This window comes from Cynocephalus volans, chromosome 12 (assembly GCF_027409185.1).
Source record: "Cynocephalus volans isolate mCynVol1 chromosome 12, mCynVol1.pri, whole genome shotgun sequence".
Classification (NCBI taxonomy): Eukaryota; Metazoa; Chordata; class Mammalia; order Dermoptera; family Cynocephalidae; genus Cynocephalus; species Cynocephalus volans.
The window spans coordinates 97,863,226-97,886,718 of NC_084471.1; the positions used below are offsets into that span (position 1 = coordinate 97,863,226).

General features: G+C 34.1%; 1 protein-coding gene and 1 pseudogene across 5 annotated transcripts in view; both read right to left on the minus strand.

Moving 5' to 3' along the window:
- The window catches only part of ATF7IP (activating transcription factor 7 interacting protein), a 119,749-nt gene that overhangs the window by 8,246 nt on the left and 88,010 nt on the right, over nt 1-23,493 (minus strand). For all 5 annotated transcript variants that reach the window (XM_063075026.1, XM_063075027.1, XM_063075023.1 and 2 more), the window contains exons 10-12: nt 19,697-19,761; nt 10,399-10,477; nt 8,035-8,190 (exon numbers count right to left, since the gene is read on the minus strand). In XM_063075026.1, coding sequence (XP_062931096.1) covers nt 8,035-8,190; nt 10,399-10,477; nt 19,697-19,761 — 300 coding nt within the window. The remainder of the gene's footprint in view (nt 1-8,034; nt 8,191-10,398; nt 10,478-19,696; nt 19,762-23,493) is intronic.
- On the minus strand, nt 11,643-12,986 carry LOC134360959 (large ribosomal subunit protein uL4-like; annotated as a pseudogene).

Sequence of the window (23,493 nt, forward strand, 5' to 3'; positions counted from 1 at the left end):
GACGTCCAGCAGGGGAGGCAGAAGCTCAGTAGAGACCACACAACCTGTGAGGTTACTGCCGCTGCACGATCCAGCAGCAGGTAGGCTTCACCACTGCCACCCGGCTCCATCCCAAGCCCGGCAGAGCGCACATGGAGCAGCGAGACATCCAGCAGGGGAAGGGGAAGCTCTGCAGAGACCACATGCTCTGCGGTGCCTCTGCGCATCCCAGCAGCCCAGCCCAGTGCACGCAGAACAGGGAGACATCCAGCACGGGAGGTGGAAGCTCAGCAGAGACCACACACCCTGCAGAACCGCCCCATGACCCAGCAGCCCAGCCAAGTCCAACCCGACCACAGAGGTGGCTCCCCAGAGAGGCCCAAGACCCGAGGCAACCACACACACAAGGCACTAGTGGCCAACTGAGCAGTCACTGAGGTAGCCATACCAAATTGGCAACCCGAGCAACATCTTAGTCATCTTAGTCAGACAACAGCATCAAACCTGTGGACTGTGAAACCCCCTGCCACAATGAATAAACATCAAAGAAAAGATACCAGAAATACAAAAAATCAAGAAAGCACACCACCAAAGGGTAATAACTCTGAAGCTCTAGATCCTATAGAACAAGAAGCCCTTGAAATGACTAACAAGGAATTTCGAGTGATGATTCTAAGGAAACTGAATGAAATACAAGAAAACTCAGCTAGACATCATGAAGAAATGAGGAAAAATATACAGGACCTGAAAGACGATATGTACAAGGAAATCAATGCCCTGAAAAAAAAAATGTAGCAGAACTTGCTGAACTGAAGAAATTATTCAGGGAAATAAAAAACACAACAGAGAGTTTAACCAGCAGGCTTGAGGAACTTGAAGAGAGAACCTCGGAACTTGAAGATGGGCTGTTTGAAATAACACAAGCAGACAAAAAAAAAAAAAGAAAAAAGAATCAAAGGCATTGCAGAAAATCTGAGAGAGATATCAGACAACCTTAAGCGCTCAAATATCCGAGTCATGGGTATTCCAGAAGGGGAGGAAAAAGGAGATTGCATTGAAAACATATTCAACAAAATAGTGGCAGAAAACTTCCCAGGTATAGGAAAAATCACAGCCCTTCAGATCCAGGAAGATCAACGATCTCCAAACGTATTCAACCCAAAAAGGTCTTCTCCAAGACATATTATAGTCAAATTGGCAAAACTCAAAGACAAAGAGAGAATCTTAAAAGCTGCAAGAGAGAAGCATCAAATCACCTATAAGGGAGCCCCAATCAGAATAGCATCAGACTTTTCATCACAAACCCTAAAAGCCAGAAAGGAATGGGATGATATATTCAAAATACTAAAAGACAGAGATTGCCAGCCAAGAATACTCTACCCTGCAAGGCTATCCTTCCGAAATGAAGGGCAAATAGTATATTTCTCAGACAAACAAAAACTTTGAGAGTTCACCACCACACGACCACCCTTACAAGAAATCCTCAAGAGAGTACTGGGTTTGGTTCCTGAAAAATAACTACCACTGCCATAAAAACCCAAGAAAAATCAAAACCCACTAGTATAATAAAAATGGCATTCATGAAGAGAAAACAAACAAACAAAAAGGCTATCTACAACCCAAGGAACCAACAAATACAGAAAACAAACAGGCAATCAGAAAGCAAGGAACAAAAGACACTTAAGACAACCAAACAATAATCAGTAAAATGCTAGGAATAAATCAACGCCTTTCAATAACAACTCTTAATATAAAAAGCTTAAATTCCCCAATCAAAAGACAGACTGGGTGATTGGATTAAAAAGGAGGACCCAACTATATGCTGCCTTCAAGAGACCCACCTCACCCATAAAATAAAGACTCACATAGACTAAGAGTGAAAGGATGAAAAAAGATTTACTATGCACAAAGAAAAGAAAAACGAGCTGGAGTAGCTATTCTTATATCTGATAAAATAGACTTTAAACTAAAAACCATAAAAAGGGACAATGAGGGACACTACGTAATGATAAAAGGATTGATCCATCAAGAAGACATAACAATCATAAATATATACGCACCCAATGTTGGAGCAGCCAGATTTATAAAACAAACTCTATTAGACCTAAAGAAGGAAATAGATACTAAAACCATAATAGCAGAGGACCCAAACGCCCCACTGTCAATATTGGATAGAACATCTAGGCAAGGAATCAGCAGAGAAACACAAGATCTAAACAATACTCTAGACCAATTGGACTTGGCAGATATCTACAGTACATTCCATCCAACAACCTCAGAATATTCATTTTTCTCATCAGCACATGAATCATTCTCCAGGACCGATCACATATTAGGTCACAAATCAAGTCTCAACAAATTCAAAAAAATTGGAATTATCCCATGTATTTTCTCAGACCACAATGGATTAAAATTAGAAATCAATAACAAACGAAATTCTGGAAACTATACAAACACATGGAAATTAAACAGCATTCTACTTAATGACATATGGGTCCAAGAAGAAATCAAGGAGGAAATCAAAAAATTTATTGAAACTTATGAAAATAATGATACATCATAACAAAACCTGTGGGATACTGCAAAAGCAGTATTAAGGGGGAAATTTATTGCATTAATTGCTCACCTCAGAAGAATGGAAAGATGACAAGTGAACTACCTAACACTTCACCTTAAAAAACTAGAAAAACAAGAACAATCCAAACCTAAAGTTAGCAGACGGAAAGAAATCATTAAGCTCAGAGCAGAACTTAATGAAACTGAAACCCAAAAAACAGTACAAAAGATCAATGAATCAAAAAGTTGGTTCTTTGAAAAGATAAACTAAACTGACAAACCATTATCATGGCTAACAAAACAAAGAAGAGAGAAGATTCAAATAACAAAAATTAGAAATGAAAAAGGTGATATTACAACTGACTCATCTGAAATACAAGGAATCATTTGAGACTACTATAAACAACTATATGACAACAAATTTGAAAATCTGGAGGAAATGGATAAATTCTGGACACACACAAGCTCCCAAAACTGAGCCATGAAGACGTAGAAAATCTGAACAGAACAATAACAATAAAGGAGATTGAAGCTATTATCAGAAGGCTCCCAACAAAGAAAAGCCCAGGACCAGATGGATTCACAGCAGAATTTTACCAAACATTCAAACAGGAATTGACACCGATTCTCTACAAACTATTCCAAAAGATTGAAACAGACACAAATCTCCCAAACTCATTCTATGAAGCAAACATCATCCTGATACCAAAACCAGGTAAAGATATAACCAAAAAAGAAAACTACAGGCCGATAGCCTTGAGGAATATAGATGCAAAAATCCTCACTAAAATACTAGCAAACAGAATACAGCAACACATATGTAAAATTATTCACCACGATCAAGTGGGATTCATCCTAGGGATGCAAGGGTGGTTCAACATACGCAAATCAATAAATGTGATACCCCATATTAATAAAATCAAACACAAGGACCATATGATCATCTCTATAGATGCTGAAAAAGCATTTGATAAAATTCAACGTTCACTCATGACAAACACCGTCTACAAGTTAGGTATAGATGGAAAGTATCTCAACATAATTAAAGCTATATATGATAAACTCACTGCCAATATCATCCTGAATGGGGAAAAGCTGAAAGCTTTTCCTTTAAGAACAGGAACTAGACAAGGATGTCCACTCTCACCACTCCTATTCAACATAGTGTTGGAAGTACTAGCCAGAGCAATCAGAGAAGAGAAGGAAATAAAGGGCATCCAGATTGGAAAAGATGAAGTCAAACTGTCCCTGTTTGCAGATGACATGATCCTATATATCAAACAGCCTAAAGACTCTACAAAAAAACTCTTGGAGTTGATATATGATTTCAGCATAGTAGCAGGATACAAAATCAACACACAAAAATCAGTAGCATTTCTATTCTCCAATAGTGAACATGCAGAAAGAGAAATCAAGAAAGCTTGCCCATTTACAATAGCCACCAAAAAAATAAAATACTTAGGAATTGAGTTAACTGAAGATGTGAAAAATCTCTATAACGAGAACTACAAACCACTGCTGAGAGAAATTAGAGAGGATACAAGAAGATGGAAAGATATCCCATGCTCTTGGATTGGAAGAATCAACATAGTGAAAATGTCCATACTACCCAAAGCGATATACAAATTCAATGCAATCCCCATCAAAATTCCAATGACATTTTTCTCAGAAATGGAAAGAACTATCCAGACATTTATATGGAATAACAAAAGACCCCGCATAGCCAAAGCAACGCTGAGCAAAAAAAAATAAAGCTGGAGCCATAACACTACCTGACTTTATACTACAAAGCTGTAATAACCAAAACAGTATGGTACTGGCATAAAAACAGACATATGGATCAATGGAATAGAACAGAGAATCCAGAAGTCAACCCACACACCTACAGCCATCTGATCTTTGACAAAGGTACCAAGCCTATACACTGGGGAAGAGACTGCTTCTTCAGCAAATAGTGCTGGGAGAACTGGATATCAATATGCAGGAGAATGAAACTAGACCCATACCTTTCACCAGACACTAAAGTCAACTCAAAATGGATTAAAGAATTAAATATACACCCGGAAAAATAAAACTTCTTAAAGAAAACATAGGAGAAACACTTCAGGAAGTAGGACTGGACACAGACTTCATGAATATGACCCCAAAAGCACAGGCAACCAAAGGAAAAATAAACAAATGGGATTATATCAAACTAAAGAGCTTCTGCACAGCAAAAGAAACAATTAACAGAGTTAAAAGACAACCAACAGAGTGGGAGAAAATATTTGCAAAATATACATCTGACAAAGGATTAATATCCAGAATATACAAGGAACTCAAACAACTTTACAAGAAAAAAAACAAGCAACCCAATTAAAAAATGGGCAAAAGAGCTAAGTAGGCATTTCTCTAAGGAAGATATATAAATGGCCAACAGACATATGAAAAAATGCTCAACAGCACTCAGCATCCGGGAAATGCAAATCAAAACTACACTGAGATACCATCTCACCCCAGTTAGGATGGCTAAAATCCAAAAGACTCTGAACGATAAATGCTGGTGAGGTTGCGGAGAAAAAGGAACTCTCATACATTGTTGGTGGGACTGCAAAATGGTGCAGCCACTATGGAAGATGGTATGGAGGTTCCTCAAACAATTGCAGATAGATCTAGCATATGACCCAGCTATCCCACTGCCGGGAATATACCCAGAGGAATGGAAATCATCATGTCGAAAGTATACCTGTTCCCCAATGTTCATCACAGCACTGTTTACAATAGCCCAGAGTTGGAACCAGCCCAAATGTCCATCATTGGATGAGTGGACACGGAAAATGTGGTATATCTACCCAATGGAATACTACTCAGCTATAAAAAAGAATGAAATAGTGCCATTTGCAGTGACATGGATGGACCTAGAGAAAATTATATTAAGTGAAACAAGCACATAAAGAGAAATACCACATGTTCTCACTTATTGGTGGGAGCTAAAAATAAATAAATTCATACACACACACAAAAAAAACCTGGGGGGGTGGGGGGGAGACATAACAATTACAATTTCTTACAGCTCCTTGAAGTTGACACGACAAGCAAACAGAAAGGACACTGTTGGGTGGGAGGGGGGAGAGGGAGGAGGGAGGGACGTTTTGGTAATGGGCCACAGTAATCAACCACATTGTATATCGACAAAATAAAATTAAAACAAAAAAAAGAAATGCAGTATCAATTTGGGAGGTGGGAATGGATTTCGGGTGGTACTAAAGTTCTTTTTTTTTTTTGGAAAAAATAAATAAATAAATAAATAAATATCTTTGTATTCCCAAAATTCAAGAAACTGGCTATTGTAATACACTTTTTTTTTTTTTTTAAGTGAACCAACCTTTCCCTTTGGCTGGCTATTAAAATTCACTTTTTGTTCAGGTACACTAATCCACCTTTTATTTAAAACAGTAAAGCATCCATTGAAATATACACTTCAGGGTCTAGCCAGTTAGCTCAGGTGGTTACAGTGTGGTGTTGTAACACCAAACTCAAGGACTCGGATCCCCATGCTGTCCAGACACCAAAAAATAAACAAACACATACATACATACATACATACATACATACATACATACATACATACATAAAAATAAAATAAAATAATAAAATAAAATAAAATAAAATATACACTTCTCTCTCTCCTCTACTATGGCATTCCTCCTAATGTATGTTCTAGAGAGTATTAAAACCTTCAGTAATGTTAACAGATATTTCTCAAAAAAAGAAAAAAGAGTCATAAACATTCACTGACAGTGTGAAACTACAATAATGATGGTTTTTAAGAATTAATACTTTCTTATTAATAACTCTAAATTAGAATCAAATTTTACAAATGACCATGTAGTAACTATACAATAAAAAACAATAATAAATCTACTTTCATATGGGACAAATGGGGTTCTACAATAAAATAAATTTGGAGGAAAATACTGGATATAAAAAGATAAAAAGTTTTCTTTACTAAGGACTCCTAAGTCTCCTTTTTTTGGCTTAAAAAATTTATTGAGTTATATAATTCACATACCATAAAATATACCCTTCAAAAGTGCACATTGCAGTAGTTTTTAGTATATTCACAAAGTTGTGAAACCATCACCACTATCTAATTCCAGAACATTTTCATCACCCTAAAAGAAACTCCATACCCATTAAAGCAGTCACTGCCCATTTCTGAAAAAAGAAAAAGGAATGAAAGAAAAGGGAAGATAGTATACAAGGAAGAACACTTATCTCTTCATCTCTTTATGCCCCATTCCATTATCTATGCTGCCCATGGCTTTGCATAATAACATTTCCTTCTAAAATACCTAAATTAGATAACTGTCCTTATAACTTTGAATAAATGTAAAGAAACACAACTCCTAAGGTTAAACTTAGTAGTAACTGCCTATTTAGATAGAACAATGGTATTTAAATATGAGAACCAACATAAAACTTCTACACCAGAATAAAGTCATATAAGTACATTCTTTTGCCTGACAATGCCAACACAGTAAAATGTAGTTTAAACTGATAGGAAATTCTGGAGAAGCATCTAGAATTCTGAAATCCAACAAATCTGCACAGTAACCAGGCTTTCATTCCATCTATAATAATTTCTTTCTTTTTTTCCGTCCCCCTCACACATCTATAATAATTTCATAATTCAAAGATTAATTAACAAATAGTTTGCTAATCACTGTAGAACACATCCTTATTCCTACCATTCACTCTGGTATCAATTTCGCTGGAACTCAATGTTTTCCTTAACGAGAAGAGTGCTTATATATATATAAGTAATTTGCAGATAAATCTCCAAGCAATGGACTGTTTTAGATTGGCTTCTTTTTTTTTTTTTTGGTTTTGTTTTGTTCTGTTTGTTCTTTATTTGACTGGAGTCTAAAACATTTTAGGAGACAAAGGCTATGTCTTGAAAATGTCTGATTTACAGCTTCTTGAAAGGTAGCAAGTAAAATACTAGTGTATACTTCCTCATGATAGTGTTAGGTCAGCTAAGGCTAATTAAAGTTAAGGCTCATTTAAAAATTCTTGTTTCATCAGTCAATTATAACTTCTTGGTTATACTCAGAACAAATAATGATATCCATCTCTTCCTGAGAAACTACATTCATTTATGCTGTTTACAGGTATTAATGCTTTCTAGAACATACATTAGGAAGAATGCCAGAGTGGAGGAAAGAGAAAGGTAAATTTTAATAAATGTTTTACTGCTTTAAATATAAGATAGGTTAGTTCTGCTGTGGCAGATGACAAAGATCTATACAAGTCTTCTTTATAACCAGTCTCTACTAATGCTGCTACTTAAGACAGACAGCAAAACTAAGTTATACTACATTCAAAAAGACATACTTGTCTTCAAAATAACTATGAGAACTATTCTTAATTTTCTGTTTAATCTTTCCACTCAATTCCATAGTCATAGTTCTCTGCAGTCAAAACTAAAGCTTCTGCTCAATGATTCAGCAAATTTACCTGTAGGTAGTAAGTGTATGGTTGTCTGAGATGGTCCACTTGTTGGCACCCCAGATGGCTGAAGAGGCGGTGCTGGTTGTATGGGTTGCAGTGGTCGAGATACAGGCTGAGAAGAACTCACAGTTGATACAGGAGTGTGATTTAGCTTTTTGAGGTCTGTTAATTAAAGGTGAGACATTATGATTAACGATAGAAAAAAATTTAGAGGGGCTGGCTGCATAGCTCAGTTGGTTAGAGCACAGCCTTCTAACACCAAGGTACCTGCCAGCCGCATCCCCCTCAAAAAACTTTAGAAAATACAGGTCTTTCCTTTATGGGTGAATTTTAATTTTGCATGCCATGTGGGTGTCACATTTACCTCTAAGAGAATAATTCTTTCTATTTTAATTATGTGTATTTCTGCTGATTTGAAAACTGATTAAGGAGCTTAAATAATAATTGACTGTTGGTTTGATCACAGATTCCAATTCACATTTATAGAAATTCAGTTTTATGTTTTGTTTTTTTTAATAAAAGAATATTATTTTTGGATTCAATACAATATCGTGCCAACTACAATAATTTCATTTCTTGCATGAATGTATATGTATATATCTACATGCCTATATCAAGACATCTCCTAGACAAATACCTATAAATTGGTGAGTTTTTCATTGTGATGTTGAATTCCAATTACTCTAATGTTGTTTAGATTCTTTTGTTTGAAAACATGGAGGGTTGCTTATCATCACTATCCATTCTTTAAAATAAAATACACATACAACGTCTAGTCTCAAAAAAAGATTTCCAATAGCATATGAAATGAATGCTTGTATCTCAGACAAAACCCTTAAAAATAGGAAACTATACTATATGTTGTAACATGAGAGTGTAAGCCAAAACCCCTTCTTTCCAAAATGATGCCCACTCATTTCTGCCCTATGGAATTCCTCACTAAAATATAAACAAAACTTAAGGCTTTAGCAACTGATACTTCTGCTGCTGGTTTTGGTGCTGCTGGAGAACAATGTACTTTAGAATGGGAGAATTCACCCAAAGGTGAGGCAACGGAAAGAGACCACATGAGGCATGGATGCTAGAAAGGGTAATAGTAAGAGGACTGAAAACAAACTTTGCTTACTTAACTTCTCAATTCAGAATCAGCCCTACCTGTGACCTCTCAAAAACAACCTGAATTTATTTTTGTCCTTTAGTGATCCATTATATACAAACCTGTCTATAAACAATAGTGAAAGCAATACAGATATTTGAAACTTCTTTAAAAGTATAATTATAATAATTATACTGGTATGAGTTTAAACCTGATGAAGGATGGCATAAATCTCCCAATTTTACTTCAGTTTTATACAAAATTGATTTGACTGTCATATAATTAATTGTACAGCTATTTGTTTTCCTAAAACCAACTAAACTTATTCCCTAAAATGTGACTTTTTAAATCTTTAGGTTTTTAAAAATGTAATGTCTTTAAAGTAATAATTAACTTAAGAACCTGATCTTACTAGATTTTCCACATGCATTAATTACCATCACAGAGTTTTACTTAGTTATATGTCTGTAAACAAAGTTACTATGTGCAGTCAAATAAGTTTGAGAAATATCTTGTATCCTGAGTCACTCCTGGAGATTTACATTATAAATTAATATAGTAAAGGCTCAGAGAAGCCTGCATTAAAGAAAAAACAAGCATTTAACTTTAATTCAGCATTTCCCAAGCATATTTAACCACAGAAATTTTTATTCATGAAACATCTATTAACACTGCAGAAGAGAATTAATTGGGAATATAGTTTAAAATCTGTCAGTATAGTTTCCAAATATTTTAACTCAAAATAATATTGAGAACTTTGGATGTGTATGCTTTTTAAAATTACTTTCATTTTTATTTATATAACCATAAATAAATGAAATTAATTCAAATGACCAAAATTAAAATGTATACACACTTATAAGTATCTACAATGAAACACACACACACACAAAGAAAAAGAACAGTTAATGTAGAGTCAGAAGACCTGGATTTGTTTTCCAACTCTGACTTGTCCTCTCTAGGGCTTATAAGTTCCCTCAACCCTAAAATGAATATTACTGCATTATAACAAGGATCAGGTGAAATAAGAGATACAAAACAGAGGAGTTCCATAAATTAAATATTCTCCTAATTGCTGTTTTCCTCTATACCTTGTTCATATTCACTCAAGATTTGATTTCTATTTTTTAATTCTAACCTAAAAATCTCTTTCTAAAAGAGATACCAATAAACTAAGCATAATGCTGTAGAGACCTGTCTTCTTAGAATACTGTACTGCATTAAGGGAAAAAATAGTGTGAACGGATTCCTGAGTGTAACTACTACGAAAGTACCTTGAGAAGCTGCACTCTCTTCATCATCCACTGTGAGATCAATGACACCACCTGAATCACCGCCAGTGGCTTTTCCACTCTGAAAAACAAAACTCCTTCATTTTGCAAAGGAAATTCTGGCATACATAAAGGAAAAATGAAGTTAACAGTGAGGGGAAATGAAGATAATGAGCAACCGGGTTCAATCTGGACCCCTGAAGGGCTTTACCTGAAGAGACAGAGTTTGTCAGAAAAATGCCCCAGGAAACTCATGAGTTAAACTTCTGCCATGCTAAACATATAATTTTTAAATATTGTCAAAAGACATTCTATAATTTTTTTTAAAAAAAATTAAGATGTCCACTGCATAAAGCTATCAAAGTGATCAGACGTTGTAAGCGATGGGATTAAACACAAACATCTTTCATTTTCTGACACTTAAATTGCTGACTAATCCTACTCTGAATTATCAATATTAATCCATCAAAACATCAAAGGCAATATTTAAAGGTAGAATTAGGTTACGTAAAAGAATATTTTTTTCCCTAAAAACGACACAGTATAGTATGGTATGATATGGTATGTTATGGACATAACAATTTGACCAAAATCAACCCACTGTCTAAAATCATTAGAAATATAATTAGGACTAAAAACAAACAAAAACCCCCTTTAAAAACCACGATACCAACAAAAAAGGCAGAACAACATAGACCTAAAGAGCCAGAACTCGGAAGTCAAAAAGATTGAGTATAGCTTATGATTCCAACTTATTAGATATATGAATTTATGGTAAAAGGCAATTTTCTCAATTTCCAAAATTTGGATATTGAGGCTATTTGTGAAGATTAATCCAAAAATGTATGCAGTTGTTCCTCAACTTATGATGGGGTTATGTCCTAATAAACCCATCCTTAAGTCGAAACTATCTTAAGTAGAAAGTGCATTTAAGTACCCTGAAAACCCATCCTAAAGTCAAAATATTGTAAGTTGAATGAACTATCTTAAGTCAGGGGCTATCTGCACAAAGTGCTTAACACCATATGACATATGGTAACTGCTTAATAAACGATAATCGTAACTTACTTTGATATATTATATTGAGATCAACTCCAAATGATTAAGGTTTTCATCTGCAAAACTCAAATTTTGCAAAACTAAAGAAAATACTTCCTTGTCTTCAGAGAATTCAGGTCATGTATGAAGATAATAATGTAATTCTAAATCTTATTTTTTACCCTCTCATGGCCTCTTTGATCAGGCCTTTATTCAGAATAAGCTGTCCAAAATGATTGACTTTTATGAAATAAATTTAATAGTTTACATAGCAGGCTTCTTTCTTCTGTGAAAGGTTTCTTTTCTGCCGACTTCTTTTCAGCTGCTGGTTTCTTGATAGCTACAGGCTTTTTTCACAAAGGCTTCTGCTTCTTAACACCAACAGCCTTCTTTCTTCTCTACTACAGGCTTCTTGCCTGCAACTCCCTTCTCACCTAATTTGGCCTCTAGTGCTGCTGCTGCCTTATCTACCAGGAGTCTGTAATTCCTACCCTGGTGAAGAATGGTATTCCACCACATTGTCTTTGCATGTGGGTTTAGCTTCAGCATGATTCTTGGGTTTTTCAGTGGATTCCTCTTCAGGACTCTGTGATGAATCTTGCATGGTGCTTGGAGAGCTCTTTGGATCTCTGGCCTTTCAAGATTCTGCTAAGGTCTGTATTCGTTATTTTGTGCATGGGAAAGTTATAGTTACTTTTGAGGAAAGCAGCTTTATGCCAACTACCATACGACTCATCTAACTTTCGGAAAGCACTTTCAGTCAAAATGCAGAAACCACCCACATGCCCAGCAGGAGCAAGTTTCAAAATGTTCAGCTTGCTTACATGAAGCAGAGTAACTACAGGGATGTTTCTTAAGGCCTTTTGTCCTCATTATAAATGAAACAGGGTCCCCTGCCATGGATACAATGATGGTTTCTCAATTTGTCCTTGCCAGCTCTCATTCACTGAAAGGTAAAGACCTTTTTGATATCATTTCATTCCAGGCCTTACATTTCTTAAGAAACAAACAGCCTCCCTGGTTTTCTTGTAGTCTTCAACTTTATCTTTGACCAACAAAGGAAGTTTAGGAAATTCCTCAGTATGATGACCTTTAGGCATTACCAGTGCTGGGAAGGCTGAAGCAGCCAGGGCAGAGCAGATGGCATATTGCCTTTGGGTTGTATTTATTCTATGGTGCCAGTGGCACCAGGTTTTGTTTGGTGCAAACACATGGCCTTCACAACACATATTTCCAAAAGCACTCTGGCCAGAATGGTGAGTCCCACCACCTCCAACTGTGGGAATTCAAACCACAACTTTGCCAGTACCCTAAGACTCAGCACTGGTCTGATGGCCTGTTAATTCACCGACATCATAGGGCTGGTCTGCTGTTTTTGCACAAGTTGCAAAGTGCCCAATATCTACTCAAATGGGAGCCTTAAACACAGCTGATAAAGTGATATTTTTGCCAGATGACTCCCCCTTTATGGAGTACATTAATATCAGTGGACAAGCACATACCACAGTGGGGAGAGAAGAAGGCCATGCTCCTCTCAACCCAGAAGCTCCCATAAGAAAAGCTATAATTCTAAATCATATCTTTATTAATCTTTCTATGATAATGATTTCATTGAAAATTACTTACTTACAAAAACACCACAAATCCAAAACTAAATTTCCCAACAATCCTCAAAGAATGTAAGAAATTCTACTCACTACAACATACTATCTATAAGGTCCAGTTTTCAATATTTACTAAGTTTTGAAATTAATCAGATATTACCAGACAAACATGCAAAGACTAATAAAGTGGAATCCAAATTAAGACAAAAAATAAGTCAATAGAAACTGACTCCAAACAGAACCAGATGTTGCATTTGGCAGATAAAGACTTCAGAGTAGCTACTAAAAATAAGTCTAAAGAACTTAAGGTAAATATGATATTAATGAATGTACAAAGAGGAAATCTCAAAGAGAAATAGAAATTGAAAGACAAAATTAGAAATAATAGGACTGAAAAGAATGACTACTAAAATAAAAATTTGGTAGGTAGTCTCAAAAACAGATTGCAGGGGTGCTATAGTTTGAATGTTTCCCCTAAATTTCATGTGCTGGAAACTTAACCCCCAAATTCATATGTTGATTGGAGATGGGACTTTTGGGAGGTAATTAGGATTAGATAAGGTCATTAGGTGAGGCCCTGTGATGGGACAGTTGGCTTTATAAGAGAAAGACATACACACTCCTGCCCTCTTGCCATGCATGTGATGCCTTCCACCATGCAGCAAGAAGGCTTTCACCAGATGCTGGCCCTTCAATCTTGGACTTCTCAGCCTTTGGAGCCATGAACTAAATAAACCTCTATTCTTTATAAATTACCCATCTGCGGTATTCAGTTATGGCAACAGAAAAAGGACTAAGACAAGGGAGCAAAAAAAACTCAGTGAAACTGATACTACATTAATAGAAATTTCCCAGTCCAAAGAACAAATAGAAAAACAGAAGGAAATAAGAAAAGAACCTGAGACCTGTGTGATAATAAGAAACAGTTAAGCAAAACCCTAAATGAGAGAAAAGGGTTAAAAAAAATTGAAGAAGTAATGACCAGAAACTTCCCAAATTTGGTGAAAAACATAATTTAAAAATACAAGAGGTTCAATTAATCTTAAGCAGGACAAACACTAAGAAATCCACCCCTATACACATCATAATTGAACTACTGAAAATCAACAATGAAGAGAAAATATTGAAAGCAACCAGAAAGAAAACTACATGTTACTAGGGAAGCCAAAAGACACTGGAATAATATATTTGAAGTGCTGATAATTTGGGGAAAATCTTTAAACTAATTTTATATCTAATAAAGTTCTCCTTGAGAAGACAAGCCAAAAAACACAAAAGTACAGTTTTAGATATACAAAAACCGGGCCGGCCCGTGGCTCACTCGGGAGAGTGCGGTGCTAATAACACCAAGGCCCCGGGTTCGGATCCCATATACGGATGGCCGGTTCGCTCACTGGCTGAGCGTGGTGCTGACAACACCAAGTCAAGGGTTAAGATCCCCTTACCGGTCATCTTTTAAAAAAAAAAAAAAAAAAAAAAAATAGATATACAAAAACCAAGAAAACTCATCACTAGAACATCTACACTTTAAGAAAAGCTTAATGAAATCCTTTGGGTTGAAAGGAAATACCAACTCAGGTTTTATAAGAAGACCAGAAAAGGTAAATATAAGAATAAATATTAAAGACTATACCTCTTTTTCTGTTATAAATTTCTTTAATATTGTGTAAGGCAAAAACTTAAAACAATGTATTTATATATTTATAACATGTTGGTGCAATACAGAATGTAATATATGTGGAAAAAAGACCACAATATACATGAAAACAAGAATATAATATACAAGGAAAGCAAGAGTATTAAAGGGGTAAATGTAAACATAAAATTGCAAGGTTCCTATAATTTATCTAGGTAATTCAATATTAATTTTAAGTATACTGATATAACTTTAAGATTCAGACATATATTGTAAATCTCAAAGTAACCCCCGCCCCCAAGAAAAGAAAACACTTATAGCTAGAAAGCCAGTAGAGGAATTAAGATAGAAAAACTTTTTTTAAAATGACACAAAATAAAGCAAAAAAGAAGGCACACAGAAACAAACATAAGAAAAAAACAGATAAAACAAATTTTACAAAAGCAAACCAACAGACCTAAGTACAACCACTTAATTACATTAATGTAAATTAACTAAAACTCCTATCAAAATGTAGAGATTGTCACACAGGAAAATACAAGAAATAACTATATTTTTTTCTCCCAGAGATTTACTTTAAATACAAAGACACAAACTGACAGTAAAAGGCTGAAAAAAGAGACAACATGCAAACAGCATAAAAATGCTGCTGTGACTATGTTAATATCAGACAAGAGACAAAGAAGAAAACTTTATAATGATAAAAGCATCAATATATCAGGAAGGTATAACAAGATTTATGAAAAAACATATGCCTTGTAGTACAGCATCAAAACATATAAACCAAAATTAACAAAATTAAAGTGAGATACAAATTCACAATCATGTTGGAGGCGAACATACTATTTTCATTAATAAATAAAATCACTAGACCAAAAACCAACCAGTAAAATATGCAAAAAAATCCAAAGGACACTATCAACCACACTAATTTAACTGACATTTATAGAACACTACATCCAACAGCAGAATAATACTCTTTTCAAGTATAATGATAAATTCACTAAGATATACCATATGTGGGGTTTTATAACACAGGTCATTAAAAGTAATGAAGTAATACAGAGGATATTTTGTAAACCCAATAGCATTAATGAGAAACCAATAATAAAGGATATTACAAAAATCCCCAAATAGTATGGAATTAAACAACAAACTAACTAAAACACCCAAGATTCCATTAAAAAAAAGACAAAAAACTGAATGATATAAAAATGCAAAAATATGTAGAAAGTAGCTAAAGCCATGCTTAGAGGAAAATTTATGTAATTAAATGCTTATATACAATAAGAAAGATCTAACATCAATGATCTAAGGCACTGAATTATGATTTTTATTGATCATAACCTGACACAATTCATCTACCATCACATATTACAAGTAGCTGCCTGGCTAGGTTTTCTTTTGAGAAAAAACCTTGGTAATTATTACATAATTATTAACAGCATTTGTAAAATATTCATGATAGCCAGCAGTATTCCTATCACATACTGTGGTATAAATACTTTACATTCACATTTAACACATTTAATCTTCACAGTAATCCTATGAGGTACCAGCATTAGCTCCATTTTATAGGTGAAAAATCTAAGGAATTAATTAACTTGCCAAAGGTCACCCACTATTAAGTGACAGGAGCCAGGTTGTCTGACTATAGTGCTTATTATTTCTATGCCACTAGGTGGAGACTGACAAAAACAGACACATATACATGTATCTTTACATTTTTTTTCCTGACAAAACATATCTGAGAAAATCTATCTAATCACATGTTTATATCTGTGTTTACACATATTACTAAAGCCTTTAGTTTGAAATCATCAAAAAAAAAAACCAGTTGTATCAACTAGTTTTTAATACTAGAAATTTATTCTATTAAAAAGTTAGCTAATCATTCCCCAAAATGACCAGTCTCATTAAGCACTAAGAAAATTTCAAGAGAGCAAAGGTACTGGCTTTGTAGTTCTTTTGTAATAAACACAAGAACATATTTGAAAGACTAGAGTAGGGCACTTTGGCAACTGTGAAGAAAGAGTTAACACAAAAGACCTGGCTGCACATCTTGCACATCTCTCCAAGGGATCTTAGAACCATAAGTGAAGTTTGGTCAGCTATCAGGAATGGGGTCAACAGAAGGTCATGTAAGTGATTAATAATTTTCTAATCACACCTTGAATAGTGACCTGTGCCATGCTGACTTGTCAGGATTGCTTTGCACGAATATTAAAACTGATGACATACACCTGTGTTTCACTGCTGGGGTCCTGAGTTTCCAATGCCATGACTAGTTACATAGGAAAATGTGGCTGTCACCAGCTCTCAAAAAAACCTCAGACCCTGAGACTTAATCAAGCTTCTCTGGACAGAGACTCTGGGTACATATCCCTGTAGTTAATAAGCCAGAGAAAAAGCAAATCCTGTGAGATCCCAGATAGAGGAAGACTTGCAAACCTGTGCCGGACCTCTCTGAGTTCTACTAAATGTATATCTTTTTCCTGTTGGTTTTGCTCTACACCTTTTTGCTATGATAAGCCATAACCATAAGTATAAGCTGCTACTGGTTATGAGTACTCCTAGCAAATCAGCAAACTTGAGGGTGATCTAATGTTGAGTCCCTCGAAACAGCAATATAACTACAGATAATAACATAAAGAATTCTACACTGTCTTACAACATATACTGATAGTTTGAATTAATTATTATAATAAAATAAATAATTTATTCTATAAAATGATATATATGAATAAAATATATAATAATAACTCATTATATGAAATACAACAATAAAAACTTATTTCGGGGGCATTTCTAGGACTACAAAAGAGAATATTTTACATATTTAACTATTTGCTAATTAGCTATCACTGAACAACAATCACTTCCATACTAGCCACCCATATTCTTTCTAATCTATGATAGTCTTAAGGTATTAAGAAGTGCATAAAAAAAGGTTAGCTAAGTATACTGAGAAAGTGACGGTTCATAAAATCACAGGCTGTTTCACACTAGCTTCTATCTGCTAGTAAGTGGCATATAGGGTAAAAAGCTAATAAGAATTTAATATATCTTCAAAAACCAATAGTGTTACATTAGTGAAGATATTCATCATAATAACAAAAATTATATTTGTACCGAAAAATTCAAGCTGGCAAGCTTGACTTTAAAAGCACATATATATTTCCACAATGGTTTCTGATTATATAATAAAACCCTCTTGTTATATTTACTATTCATATCCATAACTGGCACTCATTCAAAGCTGAAAACTTTGCTATTTTTGACAAGGCACTGCTTTAGGAGGTTAGCTGCTCAGCCAAACTACTTGTATGTGTTTTCCATTCTCTGGTATTAAATTCCTCTTCCTCTAAGCCAAATAAAATATCTATCAAGAACTTAATATTTTCTTGTACTGTCTCTTTGCTGTCTGATGAAGTCAATTCCTTTTTCATGAGTCTTTCAGACTGACTGATACAAGTTGTTTCTTTACATATGTCTGCTATAAAAGGTAAATTAAAATATTTTAGATTCCGAACACTGTGAAGTTTGGAATAAAATGTGATGTTTTGAATTTTCTAGAATTCAATAAGCAGTGAATGTAAGTAGGTTTTGTACTATTTTATTTTTCCTGAATTTTAAAAGTATAGCAAGCTTTTATATTTATTTTAATTTCACTTAAATGTTTATGTTATTACATGCACTACCTTTCAGCAAGAAACCTAGACACTGCAGTCAAATAGAACTTTGTGCAATGATAAAACTCTACTTCCGTGTTGTCCAATATAGCAGTCAATAGTCATATGTGACTATTGAGCCTTGAAATGGGGTTATTGTGCTTAAGGAACTGAATTTCTGATTTAATTTAAATTTAACTTAATTTTAATTTAATGTAAATTTAAATAGATATATATGACCAGCGGTATTATATTACACAGTATATAGCTCTAGAAGAACCACCACTTATAAAATGAAGAAATATAGCCATTATAATGAACATTTTCCTGTCCTGAAAATGTCGGCTTGTCCAAAAACCAAAACAAAACAAAACAGAACACCTCACTGAGGGCCATAAAGGTGTTTATAAGATCTTTGTTTAGTTTTAGGTTTACTTTATAAAGTACAGCTGGACTGCCAATAAAACACAGTTAAAATTCACAAGACATCCTCAGAAACAATCACAACTTTGATCTTTAATATCACACACAGATTGCTAAAGTTAGTAAGAAATAAAATATATTTAATAGCTTTTATTTAATCTATAAACCATGGTGTATATCTAGCTTGGGTCAAAAATCCATCATTTTAAATGAAAATAGTCATAATTAAAGATAGTTATACCCAAGTTTTAAAATTTGTCATTTATTCGTGCCTGACTTCGTCAAGACTTTTGTTTTTTATAGGAAAAATATATAAGTTTCTTGAAATGATTAAGAGGAAGGGAAGAAAATAAAACTATCAGCAACTTAAAGACTTTGCTATAAATCTATTATACCTAAAGCAATATAGAAGAACTAGGATGAACACTGTTAATACAAAAAAGTAGTTACTCCATTACTGAGTTTAACATGAAAAAGTACCAACTGTTGAAATGCTAATAAGCTATCAGAAAAACACTTTCTTGCCCAAAAGATATTTCTGATCCCCTTTGAGGAAACTAAAATGGGGAGAGAGGGGTACGACGTGAAGGTGAGCCAGTTGAACCCTCTCAAAAAGATGGGCCTGGAAGAAATCACATATGTTTTCATACAGACTGAATCTTTATAGTATGTGAAGGCAGATGACTAGGCTGTCAATTGTATAATCCAACCAGTTCATACAATAAACTAATATTATTTCTAAGAGAACTGCTAAGGAAAAAAAATCCAATTCTTGTCAAATATTACAGAGAAGCTGCGAGAAAATTTTTGGACAGTTGGAAAAAACAGGCCTAGAATAATATTCATTGCACCAAAGAATACTGATGGAAATCCATTTTCCTGTGGACTGAAATTACAATCTTTCCTTGAAGTAAAAGGAAAAATCTTACCTGTGATGTGCTATCAGCTGCTTTCTTATTAACAGAAGCATCTATTGCTTTGTTTGTCTGATTTTCTGGAAGTAAAAAAAAAAAGATTTTTAAAAACATCTACAAAATATAAAAGGTTAGGTTGCTTTATATACCATAATTCAAGTAATTTTCTCCAACTATTTTTCTGTAAACATATGTAAATGGCTCGTCACATATGTAAATTGACTCTCATAGATCACAACTACAGTACCTTTCAGAAAGGTAAATTCACAATACAGATAAAAAAATTTTACATATCCATTGACCCAGGAATTTTAATTCTATCCTAAGAAATATCTTAGGGAAATAATTTAAGATGTATATAACTTAAGTGTTTTAACATGAGGAAATGATGAAACAAAATATAATTCTACACTGTGTCCCTTTGGAGGAAAAACTGAATGGTATATCAAAAATGTCCCTAATAAATTAAGTATATATACATACACACTCTTATATATTATCTTTTAATTTCATTTTTCCATGTACTTTTGAAGTACCCTCATATATATATGAAAGTTACTTTCAGAACAGGACAGAAAATAAACCAAGTACATTTCTGTCCCAATGTGGGGAAAAGAAGGTATTAAATTTTATCAAATGTCTTTTGCCATATATTGAGGCAATTATTTAACATTTCCTCTTTGGTAATGTAGCTAATAACATTATTAAGAGTTTTCTAATGTTGAATCATCCCATTCTTTCTTTATAGTGATGAAACCTTCTTGCTCAAAATATGGCATTCCAGCTCTGGGTTCCCCAGCCAGGGCAGTGGGGGTCAAGGGCCTTGGCCACACCCCTCCTACACCCACAACCAGCCCAGCAATGACCAAGCAGCTGCTGGAAGCCCCCTCGTCTCCCCTGCAGTAATGAGGGGCATGCCACAGGCCTTGACCATGTCCCCCCTCCTTCCTCTTTCTTCTACCCTATTTCTTTCCTTCCTCCTCTCTCCCCCCCAAATGCTCCACAACATCTTAGAATGTAAAAAAAATAATGCTAATAAATAAATTTTTAAAATTAAAAAATATATATATTACATTCCTTTCATTTACAAACCTTCAGAACACATATAGAGTAAGCCATTTATCTTTTTTTAAAAAATAGGATATAAAGCTATGTATTTCCATATGTACATACATAAATCTGGACACTTAAAAACTCAGTTAGGATAAATACCCAACTGTTAAAAGATGTATTCTAGAGTAGGGAAAAAGGAATACCTTATAATTTTTCCTTACCCTGTCTGAATTATTTTAATTCCTTTTGTAAAAAGAATATGTAAACATATTGTTTACTTTTTAAAACATGTCTAAATTTTTTCTAAATTTCATTCTAAATTTTTTCATTTATTAGGAATGAGCATCTGTTTCAGACTGAAGTAACTGAAGACTATTTAACATAAAACTAATTCTAGGTTACTGATCCTAAATTCTGGAGTATTAAAACACACTGTTGACATTAGTAAAGCATCAGCGATTTACTACCAACTTTTTATATACTATGTTAAAAATACATTCATATGAATTTGAAATTCACTTTCATTTTCAAATATAAATGAGAGATAACTTTACATTAAAAGTAGATGAGGAAGCTTCATTTTATTTTCTGCTATAAAACTCTCATACAAAAAAATTCTTCAAGATTCAGGAAAGATTTAGACTGCTTAATAAAATGTTACACACACAAATACACACATACACACACACCACACTTAAAAAAATAACTGAGTTTGTTACCCAGAATGATTCTCTTTTTGCCCAAATTGTCTCAGGGCTACAAGTTAATTATTTACATAACTATAATAATATTCCTTAGTCTAGATTTTCGATTAATAACCACTGCCCCTTTATTATTTTTCTTGATTTTTAATGTAACAATTCACAATTTCACTGCATCTTTTTGTTTTCTTATACTATAGTATTTACCTGAAAAGACTTCTGAAAATAAAAAGTTATAAATCAATCTATCAATCAACAAAATTGGTCAGGGTGTGAAACTGGGAATTGTAGCTCAAAATCTATCACATGAGATACTTCTCTAATCTTGTTATCCTTAAAAGATATTGTCACTTTTAATAAACACTGCATTTTTACCACAGTCATAAAAGCATTTTACATGAGTATAAACTGGCAGCATCCCTTAGTAAGTTTGGATATATTGGGAGCTTTTTGTCTATAAGAAACCCACTTTGTGGATAACTTTTGTATGAACATAAATGGAAGACAAAATGTTCATTTATTTAACTCTGTTCTTGAAGAAACTCAAAGGAAATTATGGTGGAAGGAATGATTGTTTTGCTTACACTCTAGTTTTCTTGGAATAAGAGATGTTTAACAAAATCTGAAAGAAAACTTGGTAAACAAATTATATATAACTCTTCCTCACATATGCTCTTCCTTTAATATCTAGCTTAGTAAATGGCATCAGCATTTAATAAAATCTTAGAAATCTGAGTCATCTTTGAATTCTCCATTTCTCTCACCTAATCTCTTATCAATAAATTACCAAGTACTGCCAATTCTATCTGTTGAATAACTTTTAAATCTTTTTCATACCAACATCTCTCATCTAATTCACTGTAAGAGCCTCCTAACTGGTCTCCCTAACTCCATTCTTATCCCTTCCAAACTCTTCTCACACAGCAGGCAGTGTTTATGGACATCACACTCCCCCCCCTGCAAAACCCCTTTAACCTAACCCTATTTCCTCCATCCTTCTGATCATTATCTCAAACCATTCCAGATTTCCCATGTCCTCTCATATCTTCTCACAGGAACCTGCATATCTTAGTACTCATCACATTTATAATTAATTACTTATTTAATCGCCAGGTTCCCTCTATGAATGTAAGCTTGGTGAGAATAGGGACTATTTTGTACTTTCCTGCATACCTGCAAAATCTTAGAACAATACAGGCACTTGATATCTCATGAATGTATAAAATTAGCTATAATTTAAGCCCTAAATTTCCAAGAAGCCCCTAGAAGAACTTTACTTCACTACAAACTGAATATATTGACTTAAAATCCAAAAGGATATATTGAACTACAATAAAATACAGCCATCCCTTGGTTTCTGCAGGGAGTACTTCCAGGACCTCCCTCAGGTATTAAAATCTGCTGATGCTCAAATCCCTGACATAAAATGGCATACTGCTATGTAAATACTTGTTATATTGTAATGTTCAGGAAATAACAAACATGTTCAGTATAGATGCAATATATTTTTAAATATTTTTGATCTGAGGTTGGTTGAATCCACAGATGCAGAACCCATATAGATACGAAAATACAAATGCATGCAGTCTAATTATACAGCATATGTTCTTAAGCAAATAATACCTACATAAGTATAGGACTTAGAAAGTTTTAATTATATAACCTAATTAATTTATCACAAAAGGGATGTATTAACTTTTGGCTTCAACTCCATATTCAGCCAAAATCTGCTATTTGGCTTCCGCTTAGGTTTTTAAGAAGACTAAACAGCCAAATTCCTACTTTAATATCATTTCTGGCAACCCTGAAATTATGCATGATTAAAGAACATGCATTCTAATATGATCTCATTCCAATTAATATTATAAAATTCACGTTCACTGTTAATATCTAATAATTAATTTTAAAATGTTGGGGTGGGATCCAATCAAGATGGTGGAATAGATGGTCCGCAGCGTCACTCTCTCCCACAAATCAACCAAATTTACAACTATAAAAATGTAACATCAGCCAAGCCCGGGCCTCTGGAGCTCAGGGGAAGAGGAGGAGAGACCTACA